Raw genomic sequence first — 20081 nt, 5'->3', positions numbered from 1 at the left:
TTGTATTAACTCATTTAAAGAACAGTTAGAGATGATAATAACATTGAATGGTGAAATGGATAGCGAATATATAAAAGATACGTTGCTTAAGATCAGAGAACAACTTAAAGATATAAGATAGGCTATGTAAATACAAGTCAAGCCCTTAAAGACAACGTAACACCTGGAGACTACAAATGGTGTCCGCATTACGGACACCCTTCCAAATGAACAACCTCACACAACCTTCATCAACAGGCATATAGAGATTTTAAGGGTGAGCAAAACGCTCACCATACAGTTCATCCTCAAATTGTTTGAAAGGGGTCCAGTGCTGGTGGACCCCAACGTGGGGCGGTGAATTGCCGCTCTTAACTTCTGAAAAATTTTTCTTATCTTCTTCGTCTACATGATCTTGGATGGTGTTTCTAGGTTGTGAATACTCTAAGACAAATAAGATCATAAAAGGTGATGATTTTCTCTATAATAAATGGGTAAGAAAACTATTAATTGGGATGTAAAAGAGATGATAAAAGAAACAACAGCTAAGAAAAGTAATGAAGAACTTATACCTGATGATATTCGTTGTCTTATCGTAGGTTCGTCGGGGTGTGGTAAAACGTTTTTGCTATTTAACTTCTTATTACAGCCAGGTTGGTTAAACAATAATTACTTCTACATATATTCTAAAAGCATGAATCAGCCAAAGTATGAGCAGTTAAAAGATCGATTTGAAAAGGCAGAACTAAAGTTTAAGAAGCAAATAGCAACGTTCTTAAGCGATAATGATTCTATTGTACCTATTGATGAATGTGAAGAATACTCTGTTGTTGTGTTTGACGATTACATTTTAGAGAATCAAGATACTGTTAGAAATTACTTTACAAGAGGTAGGCATAGACATTTAGACTGTTTCTATCTTGCACAAACATATTCAAAAGTACCTAAACAGCTTATAAGAGATAACGTTAACTTCCTATGTATATTCAGACAAGATGATACTAATCTTAAACATTTGTATAATGAGTTTGTTGGAGGAGATATGTCTTATGATAAATTTAAAGAGATATGTTCAAATTTTTGGCAAGAAGATTATGGTTTTATAGTAATTGATATGACAAGGAAGGTAAACAATGGTAAGTATAGGAACAAGATAAAACACTTTATAGACGTTTGACGTTTTTTGATGTTTGACGTTTTAACGTTTGACGTTCTTTGACGTTTTTTTACGTTTATTGGCGTTCTTTGACGTTTATTGACGTTTGTTCGTTTGCTATACAATAAATGGATGAGAAAGAAATTGATAAGAATATTAAGTTGAAGGAGTTCTTGATAAAGGGCTTCAAATCTTGGAAGAAAGAAAGAGCAGGTATATACGATAAATTTAAGACACAAGAACAGCCTGTAATTGATGCTATTCAAAACTTAGGGAGTGATGGACTGTATCACACAAACGCTGGTTCGTTCTTTAATAATTCGGTTTAATAATACAATGACTATTTCTTACAATTCCCGAGTTAAAATAAAATGCACATTGAACACTACGATGATGCAGCTATAGGCTACGCGCACACTCACACACACACTGCTGTTATACACAGTTTCAACAAGCACCTACCCTTTCTTCTTCTTCTTCTACAGCTAACAAGTTACATTAAACAAACATCTTTAAACAAAACTAAACAATTGAAATAAACAAGTTAGGACTAAACATAGCCCCCACCCTTGAACGATCTAGTTCAAGATACACACAAAAATGAATTAGTAATATATTGGAAATGACATATAAAAAGTAAAACAAAACGGTAAATGAAAAATGTCTTTTTCAATCAAATGGCAATGGGGATACTTTCACAACTGGTCTTTTGTAAACTCCATCTGAGGTCTTTACAGTCACTGCACGTACAACGTTATCGCTTCCAGGATGAATATTTACAATACGTCCCAACTTCCATTTTAAAGGAGGTAAGTTATCTTCCACAAGTAAAACTAAATCACCTTCCTTCACGTTGTTGTTTCTTTTCCACCACTTTGGACGCTGTTGTAACATAGAGATATATTCTACACTCCACCTCTTCCAGAAGTGTTGCTGAAGTTGTTGCACTAATTGCCATCTTGACAGTCGATTAAGTTTCTTTTCTGTATAATCTGGTTCAGGTATTGCCAACATTGGAGCTCCAATGAGAAAATGTCCTGGAGTTAGGCTACACAAATCATTGGGGTCTGAAGACAAAGGGGTGAGTGGCCGTGAATTCAGGCACGCTTCAATTTGACACAACACGGTTGACATTTCTTCAAAATTTAACACAGCATTGCCTACTATTCTTTTCAGATGATACTTCACGGATTTGATTCCGGCTTCCCACAATCCGCCAAAATGTGGTGCATGAGGTACATTAAAGTGCCACTGTATGCCTTCTTTACTAAGATAATCTGTGACACTAATATTATGATGATCAGATTTTAGCAACGTAACAAAATCCTTTAGCTCTTTGTTAGCTCTGACGAAGGTTGTGGAACAGTCACTAAATATATCTGTTGGTTTTCCCCTACGAGCAACAAATCTTCTTAGAGCAGCTAAGAAGGCTTCAGTTGTACAGTCACTCACAATTTCTAAATGGATTGCGTGAGTAGTAAAACATACAAATAATGCTACATATGCTTTGTAAGTTGTTCGCCCTCTGCCTTTAATTGCTTTGAGATGAATTGGCCCACAATAATCTATTCCTGAACGACTAAACGGACGACTTGGATTTACTCTTGAAGCAGGCAAATCTCCCATAAGCTGTTCTACCGATAACTTTTTATGGCGATGACATGTCAGACATTTCCGAAGTAATTTGCGAACAAAATCTCTTCCATTTATAATCCAAAATGTCTGTTGTAAAGAAGATAATACCAGTCTTGGTCCACCATGCAAACACAATTTGTGTTCATTCCACACAATTAATTCTGTTAAATGGCTATCCCTTGGAAGTAAAATGGGATGCTTTCGATCTTCATATTTCGCTAATTGTTGCAAACTTTTCACCGCTAAATATGGTGCTGAAGCTGTACCATAAGTTACCGTCACAAGCCTGTAATCTTTGATCGGAAGATTAGGTTTTTCACGCCACACAATTCGCTGGAAGTCTCTATGTTCTGGTTGGATTCTCACCTGTCTATACATTTTCTCAATATCAGCCGTCAATGCCACATTATGTTGTCTAAAACGCACAAGTAATGGAATTAAGTCACACTGTAACCTAGGTCCGACAAGTAACTTATCATTCAATGACACATTAGATGAAGTTTTACAACTACCATCAAAAACTACTCTCAGTTTTGTTGTAGAACTGGAATCTTTCAACACTGCGTGATGAGGTAAATAATACACTTCACTGTTTGGTTTCAGTATTTCACTTTCTGGAATAATCTCCATATGCCCAAGTACCTCATACTCATGCATAAAATCTACATATAATTGACGCATTTTAGGCCTCTTCTTCAAACGACTTTCTACTTGCTTAAGGCGTTTAATTGCCACTTCACGTGACTCACCAAGTCTTGCACTGTTGTCGCGAAACGGTAACTGCACATGAAACCTACCTGTCTCATCTCTTTGATGGGTCTTCTCGAAATAAATTTCACACTGCTTTTCTTCTGACGACATTATATTTTGTGTAGGAGTATCTTCCAATTCCCAAAACTGTTGCAAAATTCTTTCACTGTTGCACTGGATATGATATGTTGACGCTGTGAATTCTTTACGTCGCATTTCGTAGTCGCCAATAGAACCAAACAACACCCATCCTAATTTGGTATTCACTGCTACGGGAGAACCATTAACACCACTACACACACCCGCCAATAGCAATTGAGGGTAAATATCTGCACCCAATAACAGATCGATTCTGTCAGGAACATTAAAATTCGGATCTGCTAATGTTAAGTTGTTAACATGCGACCACTGCTTGCTTTTATGAATATACCGTTTCGGTAGCATGCCTGTTACCTTTGGCAATACTAACGCTTCTATAGAAAATTCTGACTTAACATCATAACTTGATGTAAACACAATATTAACAACACCTTTTGCCCGAGCAACATTACTGGAACTCAGTCCCGAAACATGTACATACACAGGCTGTTTTTGTAAACCGAGTCGTTGTATGCAGTTTTCTGACACAAAGCTTTTTTCACTGGCTGAATCTAACAAGGCTCTCACAGGTTGTAAATTACCATATGAATCCTTCACCATCACTACTGCAGTTTGTAGTAACACTGCATGTTGCACATTAGTTTCACTTGAAAAATGAGTCCCCACTGAAACACCTGAGTTCTGTTTATTTGGAAAATGAAGTAAAGTATGATGACGTTTGCCACACTCACGACACGATGCTGATTTGCAACTGGACAGTTTATGATGAGATTTTAAACAATTAAAGCATAATGCTTTGTTTTTCACTAACGAATGACGTTCATCAACTGACAGCGAAAGAAAGTCATCACATTTATGCAAAGGATGATTTTTGCTTTTGCACTGGCAACACGAAAATTGAGCTGAAGCATGGTGCGCTATTGTTGATTTTTTATTACTCTTGTTTGACTCACTAGGTGGGGTTGATTTTGCATTGGAAGTGCTACTTGCTAATGCACGACACCTATGATCTATGAATTTCACCAAGTGGTCGATTGTTGGTAGTTCACTGTCTGACAATGAAAGTTCCCACTGCCTTTTTGTTTCACTGTCTAGCTTCTCTGTTATATGAAATATAAGCAAAGGATCCCATTCGTTTACTTTTATGTCCAACACTGATAACGATCGCACACACTCAACACTTGTATCCAACAACCGACGTAACGCGCCAGCTGATTCTTGCTGCACTTGACCTTGACTCACAAAGCGCCGCAAGATGGACGTGACTAATTCTCGTTTATTTTGATACCTTAAATTTAACAGGTCCCAAGCTTCTTTATAGTTATCGTCAGTTATTTGTATAGATTGAATAAGTGTTGCTGCTTCACCTTGCAGACTAGTTTTTAAGTACTGAAGTTTTTGTGCACCCGTCAATTTTTCATTATTATGCACTGCTGCGATAAACAAATCACGAAACGAAAGCCAATCATTTAAGTTCCCGCTAAAGCATGGCAATTGCAATTTTGGAAGTCGAATTTCTGTTGTGTTTTTTTGATTATTTACATCACTAGAAGAGGCGTGAGATATTTTACCCTGCACTTCCACTAATTTCACGTTAAGCTTTGTAAGTCTATCTTCAATAGCAGCAAGCTCTTCTTCTTGCACCAAATAAATTTCTTCTTCGGCACACAAGTTACTGGCTAGCAACAAAAGCTCATTTGTTTCACGTGACAGTTCACTCACTTTGTTTTTATAGACTTGAACTACACTAATATCTTCATGTTCTGTGATATTGTTTATGCAGTTTTCAGCACGAGTGACCTTACCTTTTAAAACACGCTTTCGGGAATTGTAAGCTTCCATTGTCGCCCACACAGTTTTTTCTTTCTTGTTAACACACAAGTCTTAGCACGTAGGTCACATAAAACACATAAACACGTATTAACATCTGGGTAGGAGGACCAAATCTTTATGATGGACTGTATCACACAAACGCTGGTTCGTTCTTTAATAATTCGGTTTAATAATACAATGACTATTTCTTACAATTCCCGAGTTAAAATAAAATGCACATTGAACACTACGATGATGCAGCTATAGGCTACGCGCACACTCACACACACACTGCTGTTATACACAGTTTCAACAAGCACCTACCCTTTCTTCTTCTTCTTCTACAGCTAACAAGTTACATTAAACAAACATCTTTAAACAAAACTAAACAATTGAAATAAACAAGTTAGGACTAAACAGGGAGTGAGATCAAAGAAGTAGCAGAACAAAATAAAAATCTAATAACTGAACTTGTTCCAGTAGCACATAAGACGGCTTCAATAGATCCTAGTCTATTAGAAACACCTAAAAAGATAACTTATGATAGTTCTCCAAGTAGTAGTGATACGCCTATAACGGGAGAAATAAAACAAATGAGAAAACAAATTAAAGACAAAGTGGAAGGAGTAGAACCTTTAACAACAGCACAGTCATTTGGTAAGATTGCAGCGAAATATTATAGTAAAAGAAATGATACTGTGTTTGGAAAAAGAACTGTAGAAGAAGATGGAAAAATAATAAACAAGATAGGAAATTTGGAAGTTAAAGTGAATGGCGATGATTTGATAATTAATGGTAAAACTTATAAAGGAACAGAAGGTCTATGGGAATTGTTAACGACGAATACTAATAAAACCATTGAAGATTATGATGACGACGATTTTGAACAGTACAAGGAAATAATAATAGAACAGATGTCGTCTTCCAAAAATATAATCGAGATAAAAAGTAGCATCTAGTAGAGGTTCTAAGTACATTAATATTATCAAGCCTATTTGGGATAATTATATTAAACCATCTTTACCTCCAACACCACCAAGAAAGAAAACACCAAAGTCTGGGGAAGGAATTAAACAATATACCGAGATGCCTAAAGAATATGTATGGATGGATGACGTGAGAAAGCTTATAGATAGGCTAATTGTTATAGATGGAGAAGAAAAGGCTGGAAATGATAACTTTTACAATGAGAAAGTAGGTATAGTGAATATGATTAATAATAAGCTTTCACAGTTTATTCCTAATGATCCAAAAGGTATAGGTTATTTGATTAAGATCTTAAATACATTACCACCACGATTCTGGAATGATGAGAAACTTGGGAAAGGGCTAATGAATAAGATTTTAAACATGAAGGGGATACCAGAGTTACATATACCAGGCTTCAGATTTTGCGGGCCTTTTACGAAGCTTCAAGAAAGGTTAGAAAGAGGTGATGAAGGTATTAATCCATTAGATGAGGCTTGTAAAGAACACGATATATACTACAGAGACAATAAAGATACAGAGTCGAGACATATTGCAGATAAGGAACTAGAAACTAAAGCATGGAAAAGAGCATTTAGTAGTGACGCATCAATTGGTGAACGATTAGCTGCTTTTGGGGTTGGTACTGCTATGAATGCTAAGGTTAAGTTGGGATGGGGATTATAAGTTTTTGATTGTTATTATGTATGATTCTTTTATGGATACGCCCCATAAAAGTGTTGTTTTACACTTAGTCTAAAGCTTGATGGTTAAAGCCATGAAGCCACAAAAATGAACACAACAACAAACTTAAAACCAAAAACCAATATGTCACAATGGACTCACTTATTAAAGACATCACAGCCATAGACATCACAGACACAGCGTTTCAATTCATCAAGTCAAAGGACGGCATAGAGTTCCACAAGGCTCTTTACGGCGACTTTGTCGTTATCATGATTAAGAGCGACGACTACCGTAACGGATTCATTAACGCAACTAAACTTTGTAAGGATGGCGGAAAGGAACTAAAACATTGGCAAGAAATTAAAGGAAGTAAGAGAATGATTAAGGTGTTTGGTAAATTTTTCCTCAGTCGACTTTCCGACAATGCCAATATTTATACAGCTATACAAACACAAACTCCCGAACGGAAGATTTTCCGATTGCAAAATACACCATCATGACACAAAACAAAACAACGGAAGACAAACTTATTTCAGGTACATACTACCACCCAGACCTCATAGTTCACATTGCAGCTTGGGTTTCAGACGAGTTTGCCTTCAAGGTTTCTAAGATCGTCAACAACTACATAGCCAATCATTTCATCCAACACTACCAAGGACAGACAGACCGCTTACAAGAAGCAAACAATAAGTACGAAGAGCGAGTTGCCCAACTAGAATCACAAAACAAAGACCTAACCACTCAAGTCGCATCACTCAAACTCATTGCAGCGCCATACACAGAAGACCCAGGCAAGATCCATAGACTCATCGTAATCAAAAAGAATCTAACTGAAGAACAACTAGAACTGATACTTAACCCTTATGATGAAGAAACTAGAGAAAAGAAAATTGTTTACGAGTCTTATTCTTATTGGGTTGGTAGGATTCAACAATGCAACGTTAGCTCGAGACTTAAACAGCTTAAAGCAAAGTATCCACAACTCAAAGTCATTCTTAACACCGACGACCCTAACTCAATCAACTTGTACAACAGACTAAAAGAATCAAAGCTGGAGTCAAAGTCAATCAAATGGTACGGTTCACACCTTGAAGCCTACAACGATGAAGACGACGATGAAAAGATTGTTAGTATGTTTGTTGGTTTACGCAAAGACTTTTAGATTCCCTTTCACTAGATACAAAGCTTGATGGTTAAATCGCCATAAAGCAACTAACTTTAACAAGCCCCAAAACTTGATAGTGTTTACCACAAAGAATTGTTTCAAGATTTTCTTTATAATAAATGGATAGTGTTGAGAGTTACGAGTTACAGAGTTTTAAAGCTAATACAAGAACATTTAATAATTTGAATGAAGCCAACAAAGATATTGAGTTTGATTTCAATGTGGGTGATGGGTTCATACATCCACACAAAGCAGATTGTCATATGACTTTTGAAGTTGTTGGTGCATCAGTTGGAGGAACATTTGGCGCAAACGATACTATAAAACTTGTAGATAACTTCTTCCCATTCTTCTTTTCTCAAATTGAGGTTAGAAAGCATGGAGTTGTTATAGATAAGATTGAGCTACCAGGAATAATATCTACAGCTGTTGGAACATTAAAGATTTCCAAACCAGAAGTTGAATATTTAAAACAAGCAGGATTTGAAACAGATGATAAACTTGGTCTGAGAAAGGACTTTAGCGTTTTGTATCCATTAAGATTAATTCCGGGCTTCTTAAGTGATTATAAAGAGGTTATGTGGAAAGGCGGATTGAGAATAACATTTACAAAAGCTAACAACAATAACGATGTTTTGTACAAATGGGCTGGATCGGGAGCAGCTCCTCATGATGGAAAAATAACAATAAAAAGTATGGAGATAAGAATGCCTATTGTTGAATACGAATCTAATTATGAAAACAAGTTAAAGTTGAATATTCTTAAAGAACCCAAAATCATGTTTTCATTCCATACTTATCAATGTGTTCAAAAGACTGTTGCAGGATCTTTCTTGGAGTTTGATGTTACTACTCAATTTAATTCTAGACAATTTGATATGCCTGATTTCGTAATTGTAATGTTCCAAACTGATAGAAGTGGCAAACAAACAGCAGATGCAAGTAAGTTTGATCATTGTAAGGTAAAGAATATCTATCTTAAGAATGGGAGGAATGAGGTATTTCCAAAAGAATCAAGAAACTTAGATATTGCTAACAAGGATTATTTTAAGATGTACGAAGATTATACTGCATTTAAGAGAATAACATGTGGCAACACCGAAATGTACTATGACCCTAAAGAGTTTATAGATAACAGACCAATGTATGTGATTAATTGTAGTAAGAGGAAAAATGTATCGGTAAATGAGAGAACAAACATAAAGATTGTTGTAGACTTTGCAGAAGCTGTGGCTGCTGATACTATATGTTATGCGATTTTAATTGGACAAAAGAACTTTACACATGATCCCAAGAATGAGAAAGTGGTAGAAGAGTTTTAGATAGTTAACAAAATATCAACGGACATATAGAGATTTTAAAGGTGAGCGTTTTGCTCACCCTTACGGTTCAAGAATCTAAGGGCCACCAGCGCTGGCCCTTTATCAGTTAGCCATAGGCGACCATGTAAGAGAAAAATATCAAAAACAGTATTCGACTTTAAAGGGTATCGAAAAGATACCCTTGCATCCTCAAACTGTTTTCATTAACGATTGTTTTATGGAAGTTTTTCCATAAAACGAAATTGATAAAAATGATTAAATATTTTTTGGTGAAAATAAAAATTGAAAAGTGTTCATTGATTTTCTATATAATAAATACGATGGCAAAACACGTTGATTTTTTAAACAAGCTTGGAAGTCTTGAACAAAAACAGGTTATTGGATTAAGAGAATTAGAATTAAATACAGAATATAAGATTGTGAAAATGGAAAAGATTAAAACTAAGTTTGGAAAGAGCATTTTGGTCGAGTGTGAGAAGTTCAAGGTTTTTCTTCCACCTAGATTTACAAAACACTTAACAGATAAAATGATTGATGAGATCGTTAAAGATGGAATAAAATTCAAATACACTGGCTTAAAAGATAATTATCCAACTGTTAAGTTCTGTATGTAAATCCAAAAAATGAACAAAAAATGAACAAAAATATGTCGTCAGAAGTAAAAAATGGAGTGGTTAGAAATGGATCCTCAAAAAAAGTTCATTCTTACTAATAACTTTAATGTAATTGTAAAAAATGTGCAAACCCTAGTTCAAGTTGTTTTTGATATTAACGGCTGTCTATTCAGCTTGAATTATGACCAGTGGACAGAGTTTAAGAAGTCATTGTTTTCAATTGAGAACGAGGTTAGCAGAAGGTTCCATTATCAGTATCCAAACTTGTAATTTTAAGTATGTTTTAACTGTATAAATGTTTTTATAGTATCAACACTATAAAAGCTAAGGCCTTTAAATATACAGATACAACTCAGTTATTGAAATCTGGTATCAATGAATGCTTTCAACTCTAGAAATGTGTGTGGAGAGAAAAAGAGAAGATGTGAGAAATACATTTTGTATATGGAACACTAGCGCGTGCATGTGGCACGTTTTGGAACTAAATAGTGGCTCTGTCGACAAGGATGCTCACAGCCAAAGTCCACCGTGTAACAGCGCGGTATTTTTCGCTCGAATTCTGATCGTTACGAGAGAAAAGTTTAGCGAAGAATACAGCGCCCGAGCTATATGCGGGCGTTAAATTCAATGTTAACTATATAGGGAGCGAGCAATACTGCGCCGTTACTTCGCTGTTAGTCATTCTCTCTCTGTTTCTATTGCATAAACCTCTCTGTCGTTCAGAGCTGGGAAGGAAAGAGAGAGAGAATGAAAGAAAGAAAGAATTGGCAAGCGTACAAGTTTTACTTCCTCCTTCTTCTTCTTCTTTGCTATATATGTATATGTGTGCTCGACAGCTGATATTGTAAATGTGTGTGTGTGTGCGATTGAGCGGGAGTGTATATACATATATCTGTAGCAGCTGTATACAACATACTTAACTTTAACTTATCATCATTCAGCCATTTGTGAACCGATTTCGATCAAACAAAAACTATTTTTCAATCAAAAACAGCGCTATAAGTTATAAGTTTTAGATGTAAGTTTAGGTGTAAAATTCTTTTATGGTTATATATCATAAAAGCATATTCAATCTCACTTTAATATTGTAGTTATGGGCTCTTATGTGCTATTCAACTAATGTTAGAACAAAAAAAATCAAAGAAATTGCTTAGTAATTACGTTAGTCATCTAGTGGTGATTTATAGTTAGTGATACTATAGCCCTTTTCTTTAAATTCTGGCAATCATTTTTGTATCCAATCATGAAGTTTTATATGGGATATGGAACAAAAGTTCTCATTATAATATGCAGGAATTCCACATACAACACACTTATTATTAATATTTCCTTCATTAGTTAAGTCATAACAAGATGTAGTTTCGCTCCTTCTAGAAAAATGTGGTGGGAAACCAATACGTATTTTATCTTTAAATAAAATAACTTGTGGTGCTTGTAATGTAATACCTACGGGGTTATATGTTGGATCTACAAACTTACATTCTGATAATGTAGCAGGTCTTAGAATCATAAATGGTGTATCTGCATCCTTAAAGAATTGATACATTATTTTTATAAAGTCATGCTCTAACATTTTATTCTGTATTTCAACCACTCGTTCTTTTGATGAGAGTGAATAATCTAGCAGCGGTGCAGAATATTTTAAACCCTGTTCAGCTTCTTTATTGAGATTCTCTGCTCTATAACACCTTTTACAATTATCAGACCTCTTGTTTCCATTTCTAGCGAACTCTTGGAATTGTTTTAATTCTCCACAAATTACACACTTTTTCATGATTTATTAAATATAAAATATCCAAAATAGTTAGATCATTTTTGTTTGGTTTTAAATGTCATAAAAGCATATTCAATCTCACTTTGGGGTATCCTTCTGTGTTAAAGTACAATAGTCAGAGGTGGCTTCATAATTTTTTGGGTAGTTAGGGGGTGGAGGGGGAAAGTGGGGCAAAACATACATATGTCCCCTACTCTCTACCAACCATCCCAATCTCCGAACCATATTAAGCTATTACACTAGTTAACAAAGGTTTTATTACATAAAAGGAAATACCTGTTCTTAAAGGAACTTTTTGCGCTGAATTCGAATATGCACTCGGTTTTTCTCCATCACGTACGATTTTCCCGTAACAGAGGGATTTTCGGGAAAATCCCTCGAAAATTTCCCTTTTCGTTTATTTTACACCCCAAGATCTTGTCCCCTTGCATATACTAACATAGAAATTATACCTAAGTATACTTTGATTCATATTTAACAAACCCTCCAAGTTTCGTAATAATCGCTTTATTCTTTCTAGAGAAATAAATATGTTTGTATGTATACTGTGTGTACTGTTTATTGCACCTTATAGTAATGCTTTCAGATCTCTTAAGTTGAGGTAAAACGTTTTGCTTTATTACCACAAACACATATATAAAATATAATACAATATAATTTACAAGTGTGACAATTTACAATAAACAATAATACAAATGTACCAAAAGGTCATGAAAAGACAATCAAAACTGTCACAATATATGAAACTTCCATTGGGTTACAAAAACGTACACTACTTCCTTCTTTTGTAAGAAATGTTGCATTCTCTAACAAGACCCCAACAATAGTCCCCCATCATTGAAGGATCCCATCGTCCCTGGTACCTTTTCTCCATTGCCATTATATCTTGGTGGAATCTTTCCCCCTGTTCTTCGCTGAGAGCACCTAGGTTAGCAGGAAAGAAGCTGAGGTGGGAGTGCAAAAAGTGGATTTTTAAAGACATCCTACAACCCAACTCTTTGTATTTCTGTATCATGTCCTGTACGATTTCTGTGTAACTCTCTGCTTTGTTATTGCCCAGAAAGTTGCGCACAACACACTTAAATGCTGTCCAGGCAGCTAGCTCAACACTGTTTAACTTGCTGTCAAAGCTATCATCAAGCATTAATTTCCTAATTTGGGGACCAATAAACACTCCCGCTGAAATCTTAGCATCACTCAGGTTAGGGAACTTATCTCGCAAATACTTGAAACCTTCACCAGATGTGTCCATGGCTTTGACAAAGTTTTTCATAAGTCCTAACTTGATATGAAGTGGCGGTAGTAATATCTTATTAGGATCTACCAAAGGAGCGTATTTGACGTTGCATTCTCCAGGTACGTAATTCACTCTAGGTTCCCATTCCTTCACTTCATAATGTTTGTCATCAGCTCGGCTATCCCATAAACATAAAAAACATTGATATTTCGTGTAACCGCACTGCAGTCCTAATAAAATACCAACTACCTTGAGATCACAACATATTTGCCAACAATGGTCCTTGTAATTTATAAGATTTAGCAAAGTTGACATGGTGTCATAGGATTCCTTAATCTTCACTGAATGCGCAAGTGGTATAGAAGGTTTTTTATTTCCATGATGTAAAAGGACAGCTTTAAGGCTGACCTTTGACGCGTCGATAAATAACCTCCATTCTTCTGGAACGTAAGGAATTCCTAGCTCCGCCATCAACCCATTTATATCCGTACATACGCACACATTATCTTGCATTGAGAAATAGCTTGAAAATTGAACATGCCTTTTCCTGTACACTGATATGTTCGTTTCTGCATCCAATAAGTTCCACTGCTGGAGCCTTGATCCCAGAAGTTCCGCCTCTTGTTTTGTCAGGTGCAAATCACGGACTAGGTCATTAAGTTCACATTGCCGGATGAAATGTGGCTCGCGAGCACAGTCAGGGATGAACGTTGGATCCTTGGATGTACATGTTGATGTCGATGGTTCATCAAGGTCATGATCATCATCAGAGTCTTTTGGCCATATCTCTTCCCAGTTGGTAGGGGGCTCGGAAAGTGGAAGTTCTTTTGCGTTCTGTTACATTTGATAACAAATATTGATAACCATTTCATGAACAAAACGAAAAAACTTGGAGAATTGTATATATATGTATTAAGATATACATATACTGTACGTTTAAAAAAATATACGTTGGAAGTACATTCTATTTTTATACACGTTTCTAATTTACAGAGAGCAATACAAGTGTGTTGTTGACTACTGTAAATATTCATTTTTATGTCTGTGTTTGTAGTAATAAAGCAAATCGTTTTTACCCCAACTCAGGAGATCTGAAAGCATTACTATCAGGTGCAATAAACAGTGCACACAGTATACATACAAATATATTTATTTCTCTAGAAAGAACAAAGCGATTTTTACGAAACTTTTAGGGTTTATTAAATATAAATCAAGGTATACTTAGGTATAATTTCTATGTTACTATATGTAAGGGGACAGGAGCAAGGGGAATAAAATATCTGGAAAAGGGAAATTTTTGAGGGAATTTCCCGAAAATCCCTCTGTTACGGGAAAACTGTACGTGATGGAGAGAAACCGAGTGTATTCGAATTCAGCGCAAAAAGTTCCTTTAAGATCAGGTGATTTTTCTCATGTAACAAACAAAAAGTTTAAATTTGTTAACTAGTGTTATTCAAGGATTTCCTTGTATACAACACTTCGTTTCTTTAAAACATTCTGTATGTGAGTAGTATGCGATTAGCAGGAAGAGAAACATATGTACATCAGACAGCGACGTCTATTAGCGTAGCTGTTTATTATTAGAAATTAGCCTGCTGCAAAGACTGACAGACTAAGACGTTTGATGTAGCGTTTATCGGATGTCATATTGGATTCAGACTGTCATAGTCATCCCATTGGAACATGTCTCATGTTTGATATTTTTTTCGTTCATTGCTAATAACATTGTTGAATTATGAAGTGTATTTTTGTGAGTTAAAATAAATTAACCTCGTTATTGTTGTTCGATTTTAATTCAACAGTCATGTCTCGGATGTGCTGTAAATTAAATTTTACTTTAATCCAGAGGTTGCGACAAGGATACATAGGATAAAGTATTTTACGAAAGAATCCGGAATATTTTTAAACTAAAGGTTTATTCCTGAGGTAATGGAACATACGAACATAATACAGTAAACGTTACAGCTGCGAAATGTTTATCATTGCAATAAATGCTTGATATGTTCATCATTTTGTGAGATGACCTCTTCCAAATGGACATAAATGATTCCACACTAGATTTTTTCTTCAGGCTCAATACATGCCCAGACCAGTAGCTAGAGATTAGAGATTTCAACGCCCGGGAAGAAGTAGAATTCGGCGCCCCCTACGTTCACCTTACCAAGCTTTTACCTTTTTTTTTTTTTTTTTTTACATATAAAGGAAACATATTTTATTATACTACCCTGATTTTTTATCTAGCTGCTTGGACAGACCATTGCAACAGCCAAAATGTATGAATATGTATTCTTTTACAAGTAAGAGCTGTTTTCAAGAGGCCTATTTTGGACTTTTTGTTAAACTTGACATAACTATCTTTTGTTGGTATCAGAAATGAAATGAAATGAAGTCTTTAAGTTTTACGTCCCACGGTTATGCCGGTTAGGCTAAAGGAGACTGTGATTATGAGAAATGAATGAAATGGTGGAATGAAGAAAGTGGGAGGAAACGGGAGAACCCCGAGAAAACCCACGCACACGGTGTTTATCCACCACAAAGTTCACTTGGCTTGTTGGTATCAGATTCATTTAAAGAACATTTATGGAAATTTACAGTACAACTATTTACAACGATACTATCGACATGAAATTTCACTACATTAGAAACTATGTGCTTTTAAAATGTTCAAAATGGGTGACAGTATTAATTTCCAGTAATAATTGTAAATTTATGCAATTTTATTCTGTATGTAACCACACAAATAGCATTTTGATTTCGATTTTTTTTTTTTTACGGTAAATATATTTTGTGAAATATAATGGAAATTCAGAAGGAGCCTTCTTTGCGAATTCCTCAGAGCCTTCATTCTCACCGTCGTGATTAATCCGATTGGGTACAAAGGATGATTATCTAAGCAAACTCATCACCATCAAAACCCCGAACACGTATTTCAGATGTTGACTGTTTCTGATTCTGGAAACGCTGCTGCGCACACTTTAAGTCAGTACTAGGCACCTTGTATATCACATTTATAACTTTTCAAGACAATAAATAAAACCTTGTTGTGACTTTTATTGAAATGTTTGGATTGTGAGCGGAGCGAGCAAGAAAATTTTTAACAAATCTATTTATTTGCAAATCGACAACAATATTAATTTAATAGGGCGCCAATACGTTTTTAGGGCAAGGCGTCATTTACCGTCAAACGGGGCAATGCTGCTACACTTTTTGGGTAAAAAGGTATGTAACTTCAAAACGACTACAGCTGGAATTGTAAAGAAAACTATTTTATGTACAGTAGTGTCGAATCCTTCATTTCTATGGGGCTGCTTAAAGCAAAAGATATACAAGAACAATTCTCGAACTGTACAGCGGTGGACACTTCTAAATGGTACAGCCATATGGAGATTTACGGCTAAGGTGTACCATTTAGAAGTGTCCACCGCTGTACAAGACCTCGTTACGAATACTCTCAGTGCCATTCAGAATATTAACACTTCTACTCTTCGTAAAGTTGCTGCCAAATTGGTGGAACGTGTGAATGGTGTTTGAATCAAAACAGGGAACACTTCCAGCATCTGCTGTAGAGCTGATAACTCATTGCGTGGTAGTAGCAGTGTTGCTGGGTGCATGTAAGTAAAAGTTTTATCATGATAATTTCAAAGTTTCTTTTCCATTGTTTTCAGAAATTGCATAATGTAGACAGATCCTTAACACACCTTTTGATGCACTGAAACATCAGCAATGTTGCCAATTCAGAGTGTTAATTTATAAAAACTACAATTTTCCTAGTTCCTCCGTACAGAGACCTCACCCGATTAGTTATCGGTGGAAATGAAAAATTATTTTTTTCTGGTCTATAGTTTCCAAGCTACTCCAACTAAACAAACTGAAAATTAACGACAGAACATCCATACGTATGAGTTATGAGTCAATTTACATGTTTTGCAAAAAGAATTGATTTACACTTTCGGCTACATCTGGAAACACCTGTGTGGCTACATCTGTGTGGTTCCTAGTGTACTTCAATCGTTGCTTCCTACTTTAAAAACATATACATGAACAAAGCGTTATTTTGGTATATCCATTATTTATGTGTCGCTTCAGGTTCAAAAGTTATACTATCCCAAACTCTGGGTTGCATTGTATATTGGACACCCTGTAGCTCATGTGGTTCAGATCATACGTGAACATGTAGCTCCCCGTTTAATGTTGCTTTGATGGTGAACGGGACCCAAAACTCCAAATCAGCCAACAAAGATTGAACATAGTCCAAAAGAGACAGGAAAAGTAAAATAGAGATGAATTGCCTGTCACACAATATAATTGAGAATCTCAAAATTTGGAACCAATATGTTCAAGTGTCTTTCTGTTACTCTCATAGCCTTCAATTATATGTAGAAAAGGACTAATTATTTTGTTAATTTAATCCAACATAAAATTATTTTCAATTTATTCTCCTAGAAACCTTCTCACTGTCATTTTTTTAACGTTTCTACCCCATCTACAGAAATGATTTTAGTCTCCTTTGAAGTCTGAATTCGCCACTCCTTTGAACTACAAGTGTGTGTGTGGGTGTGTGGAGGGGGGGGGTTCACTGCACTTTGAAAGACAAAATATAAGCAATTACACCTGCTTGTTTTTACTAGAAATTTCTCTCGAGTTTAGAGTTCACCATTGCAAACTTACTTTCATTATTCGTCTTCATATAGTTTACTGCAGCAATTGCACCAGCAAGCTTACTTTACAGCTTATAAATTAGAAGACGATAATAGAGGGAAGTTTAACAGATAAATATAGTTCAAATAATGTTTTTTATTACTTTCTATATTAACTAAGAAAAATAACTTATTACTTTTTCTCTATATATTAAGAAAATAAATATTTATCAGTTTTCCATATTCTCAGAAAATGTAGGCCTAGAAAAAAAAAGTTGTATTTTCCTTGAATAGAGTGCGCATTTCCTCTGCGCCCTATTATGGATCCGCCACTATTTTGACTTTTATGTAAAGTGCATTTCTGATTCACACTAGGTTTTGTTTACAGTTACACATGACAGAATTTGCGGCGAATAATTGGGAGTTACAGATCTTATAACATATAAACGTAGAATTCCCACAAGTCACATTTTATTTTATATCACAATAACTAATGTCAAACAGTTTGAATCCGTCAAATGTTGGGAGTTAGAATCATCGTTAATAATAATAATAATAATAATAATAATAATAATAATAATAATAATAATAATAAATAATTAATAACAATTACTTAAGCAAATTTATTGAAGAAAATTAATTGGCATAACGGAGCTCGAACCCGAGTCTGCGACTTACAGTTTCGTTCGATATCATAGCACTTCGTTATCCTTTTTGTAAAATTGACAAATTAAACTATCATTTTTTCGGAATGCATACGTTTTCAAAGTATATTTTACTTTTAAAAATTTCGAAACCTAACTAACACGACTACGGGACCTGAGCCTCAACTACAGGAATGTTTCGAGACTCATTCTCCTCTCTTTATTGAAATATTCATTTGGGCCCTGCCTGGGCGATAATCGCCACCTACCCACCTGGGCTAGTCTGGGCCTGTATTTAAGCTGCTTTTCATTGAAGAAATAAATAGCGAATAACTCAACTTATGATCCCTAACATGCAGGCCTTAGTATCTGGACTAGTTTCACTCCTATAAGAAAGGTTTCAAACTGTAACAATTATTTTGCAACATGAAGTACGTAATCGATGTAAGTAAGTGGTTACAGCATTGAGTTCCTATTCAGGCGGCTTGAGTTGGAATCCACGCAGATCTGAAATTTTAACATGTTCAATTTCAATTTCAGTCTATACTTATTATGCAAGATTTTTTTCCTGTGGAAAAAGGTAAAGATGTTCGAATAACGAGACTGACAGTGAATTGGAGTAGGTTCTGGATTTAGAAACTTATTTACTTCAATTATTTCAGTTAATCTCCGCCATTTCTTAAGTTGTTTATGATCAGAGTGTTTCTTTTCTTGCCATTTGCACTACGTAGGGAAAAAATATATTTAACACTTTTTCCTTTCAAATTTCTAGGGGTTTCCCCAAGAGAGTGGGGCTCTAAGCTATAGATTGTTTAGCTTATACGTAAATCCGGCACTTGCAAAAATGAAATCTTTGAGTTTCACGTCCCACGATTATGCCGGCTAGGCTAAAGGAGACGGTAATGATGAGAAATGCATGAAATGGTGGAATGAAGAAAGCGGGAGGAAACGAGAGATCCTCGAGGAAACCCATGCACACGGTGTTTGTCCACCACAAAGATTCACAAAGGGCGAGCTGGGACCGAGCCAAGGACCCCATGGACTAGAGGTGAACTCTCTACCACTGAGCCACCGTGGCTCCCCTGGCACTTATATAATATGTTGTTTATTTTATTTATAGTTCTTTCTTTTTATCTTTTTGTAGTTTCAGATTCGACTGAATAAAATTTCTGTTTACATTTCTGCCTTTCGATATATACATACACCTAGCCTAATGTTTGCTGTGCGTGATAAATGTAATGTTGTGAGCATGATATTCTTTTCAATTTTTAGTCATTTTACAAATATATTATGCACGTGAAAAAAATATTACATAACGATATCCAGAGATATCTGTGATAAAAGAAATGAACACAAACAAACATTAGTAATAACTCAAAGTATTCTTGTCACTTCCACCTAATGTAAAATTTCCGGTAATTTTTAACCTCCGAGGAAAAAAAAAAGAAGTTCTTTGCTGTTTTTCCTCGGGAAAAATTTTAAAGTTTGAGAAAAAAGTTTTACTTGTATATCACTCTTCTCCATATACACTATGGTTAGTGAACTTAAATTTAGTACTTTTTGCTTCAAATTCGACAACAATGATGGATGGAATGCCCCTA

General features: G+C 35.4%; 1 protein-coding gene across 1 annotated transcript; it reads right to left on the bottom strand.

Annotated features, from left to right (window-relative positions):
- Positions 1-1804: 1804 nt before the first annotated feature.
- LOC145667859 (uncharacterized) lies at positions 1805-5461 on the bottom strand. Its single transcript, XM_081735292.1, has 2 exons — positions 3627-5461; positions 1805-3185 (listed from the first exon to the last, which is right to left on the bottom strand). The coding sequence occupies exons 1-2, from the start codon at positions 5459-5461 to the stop codon at positions 1805-1807; spliced, it is 3216 nt and encodes a 1071-aa protein (XP_081591418.1).
- Between the last annotated feature and the right edge of the window lie 14620 nt (positions 5462-20081).

The sequence above is a fragment of the Thermobia domestica genome, chromosome 13 (genome assembly GCF_964235325.1).
Source record: "Thermobia domestica chromosome 13, izTheDome1.hap1.1, whole genome shotgun sequence".
In the NCBI taxonomy this organism is placed as follows: Eukaryota; Metazoa; Arthropoda; class Insecta; order Zygentoma; family Lepismatidae; genus Thermobia; species Thermobia domestica.
The sequence above is the reverse complement of the archived record's forward strand: the minus strand, read 5'-3'. Positions and strand labels throughout refer to the sequence as shown.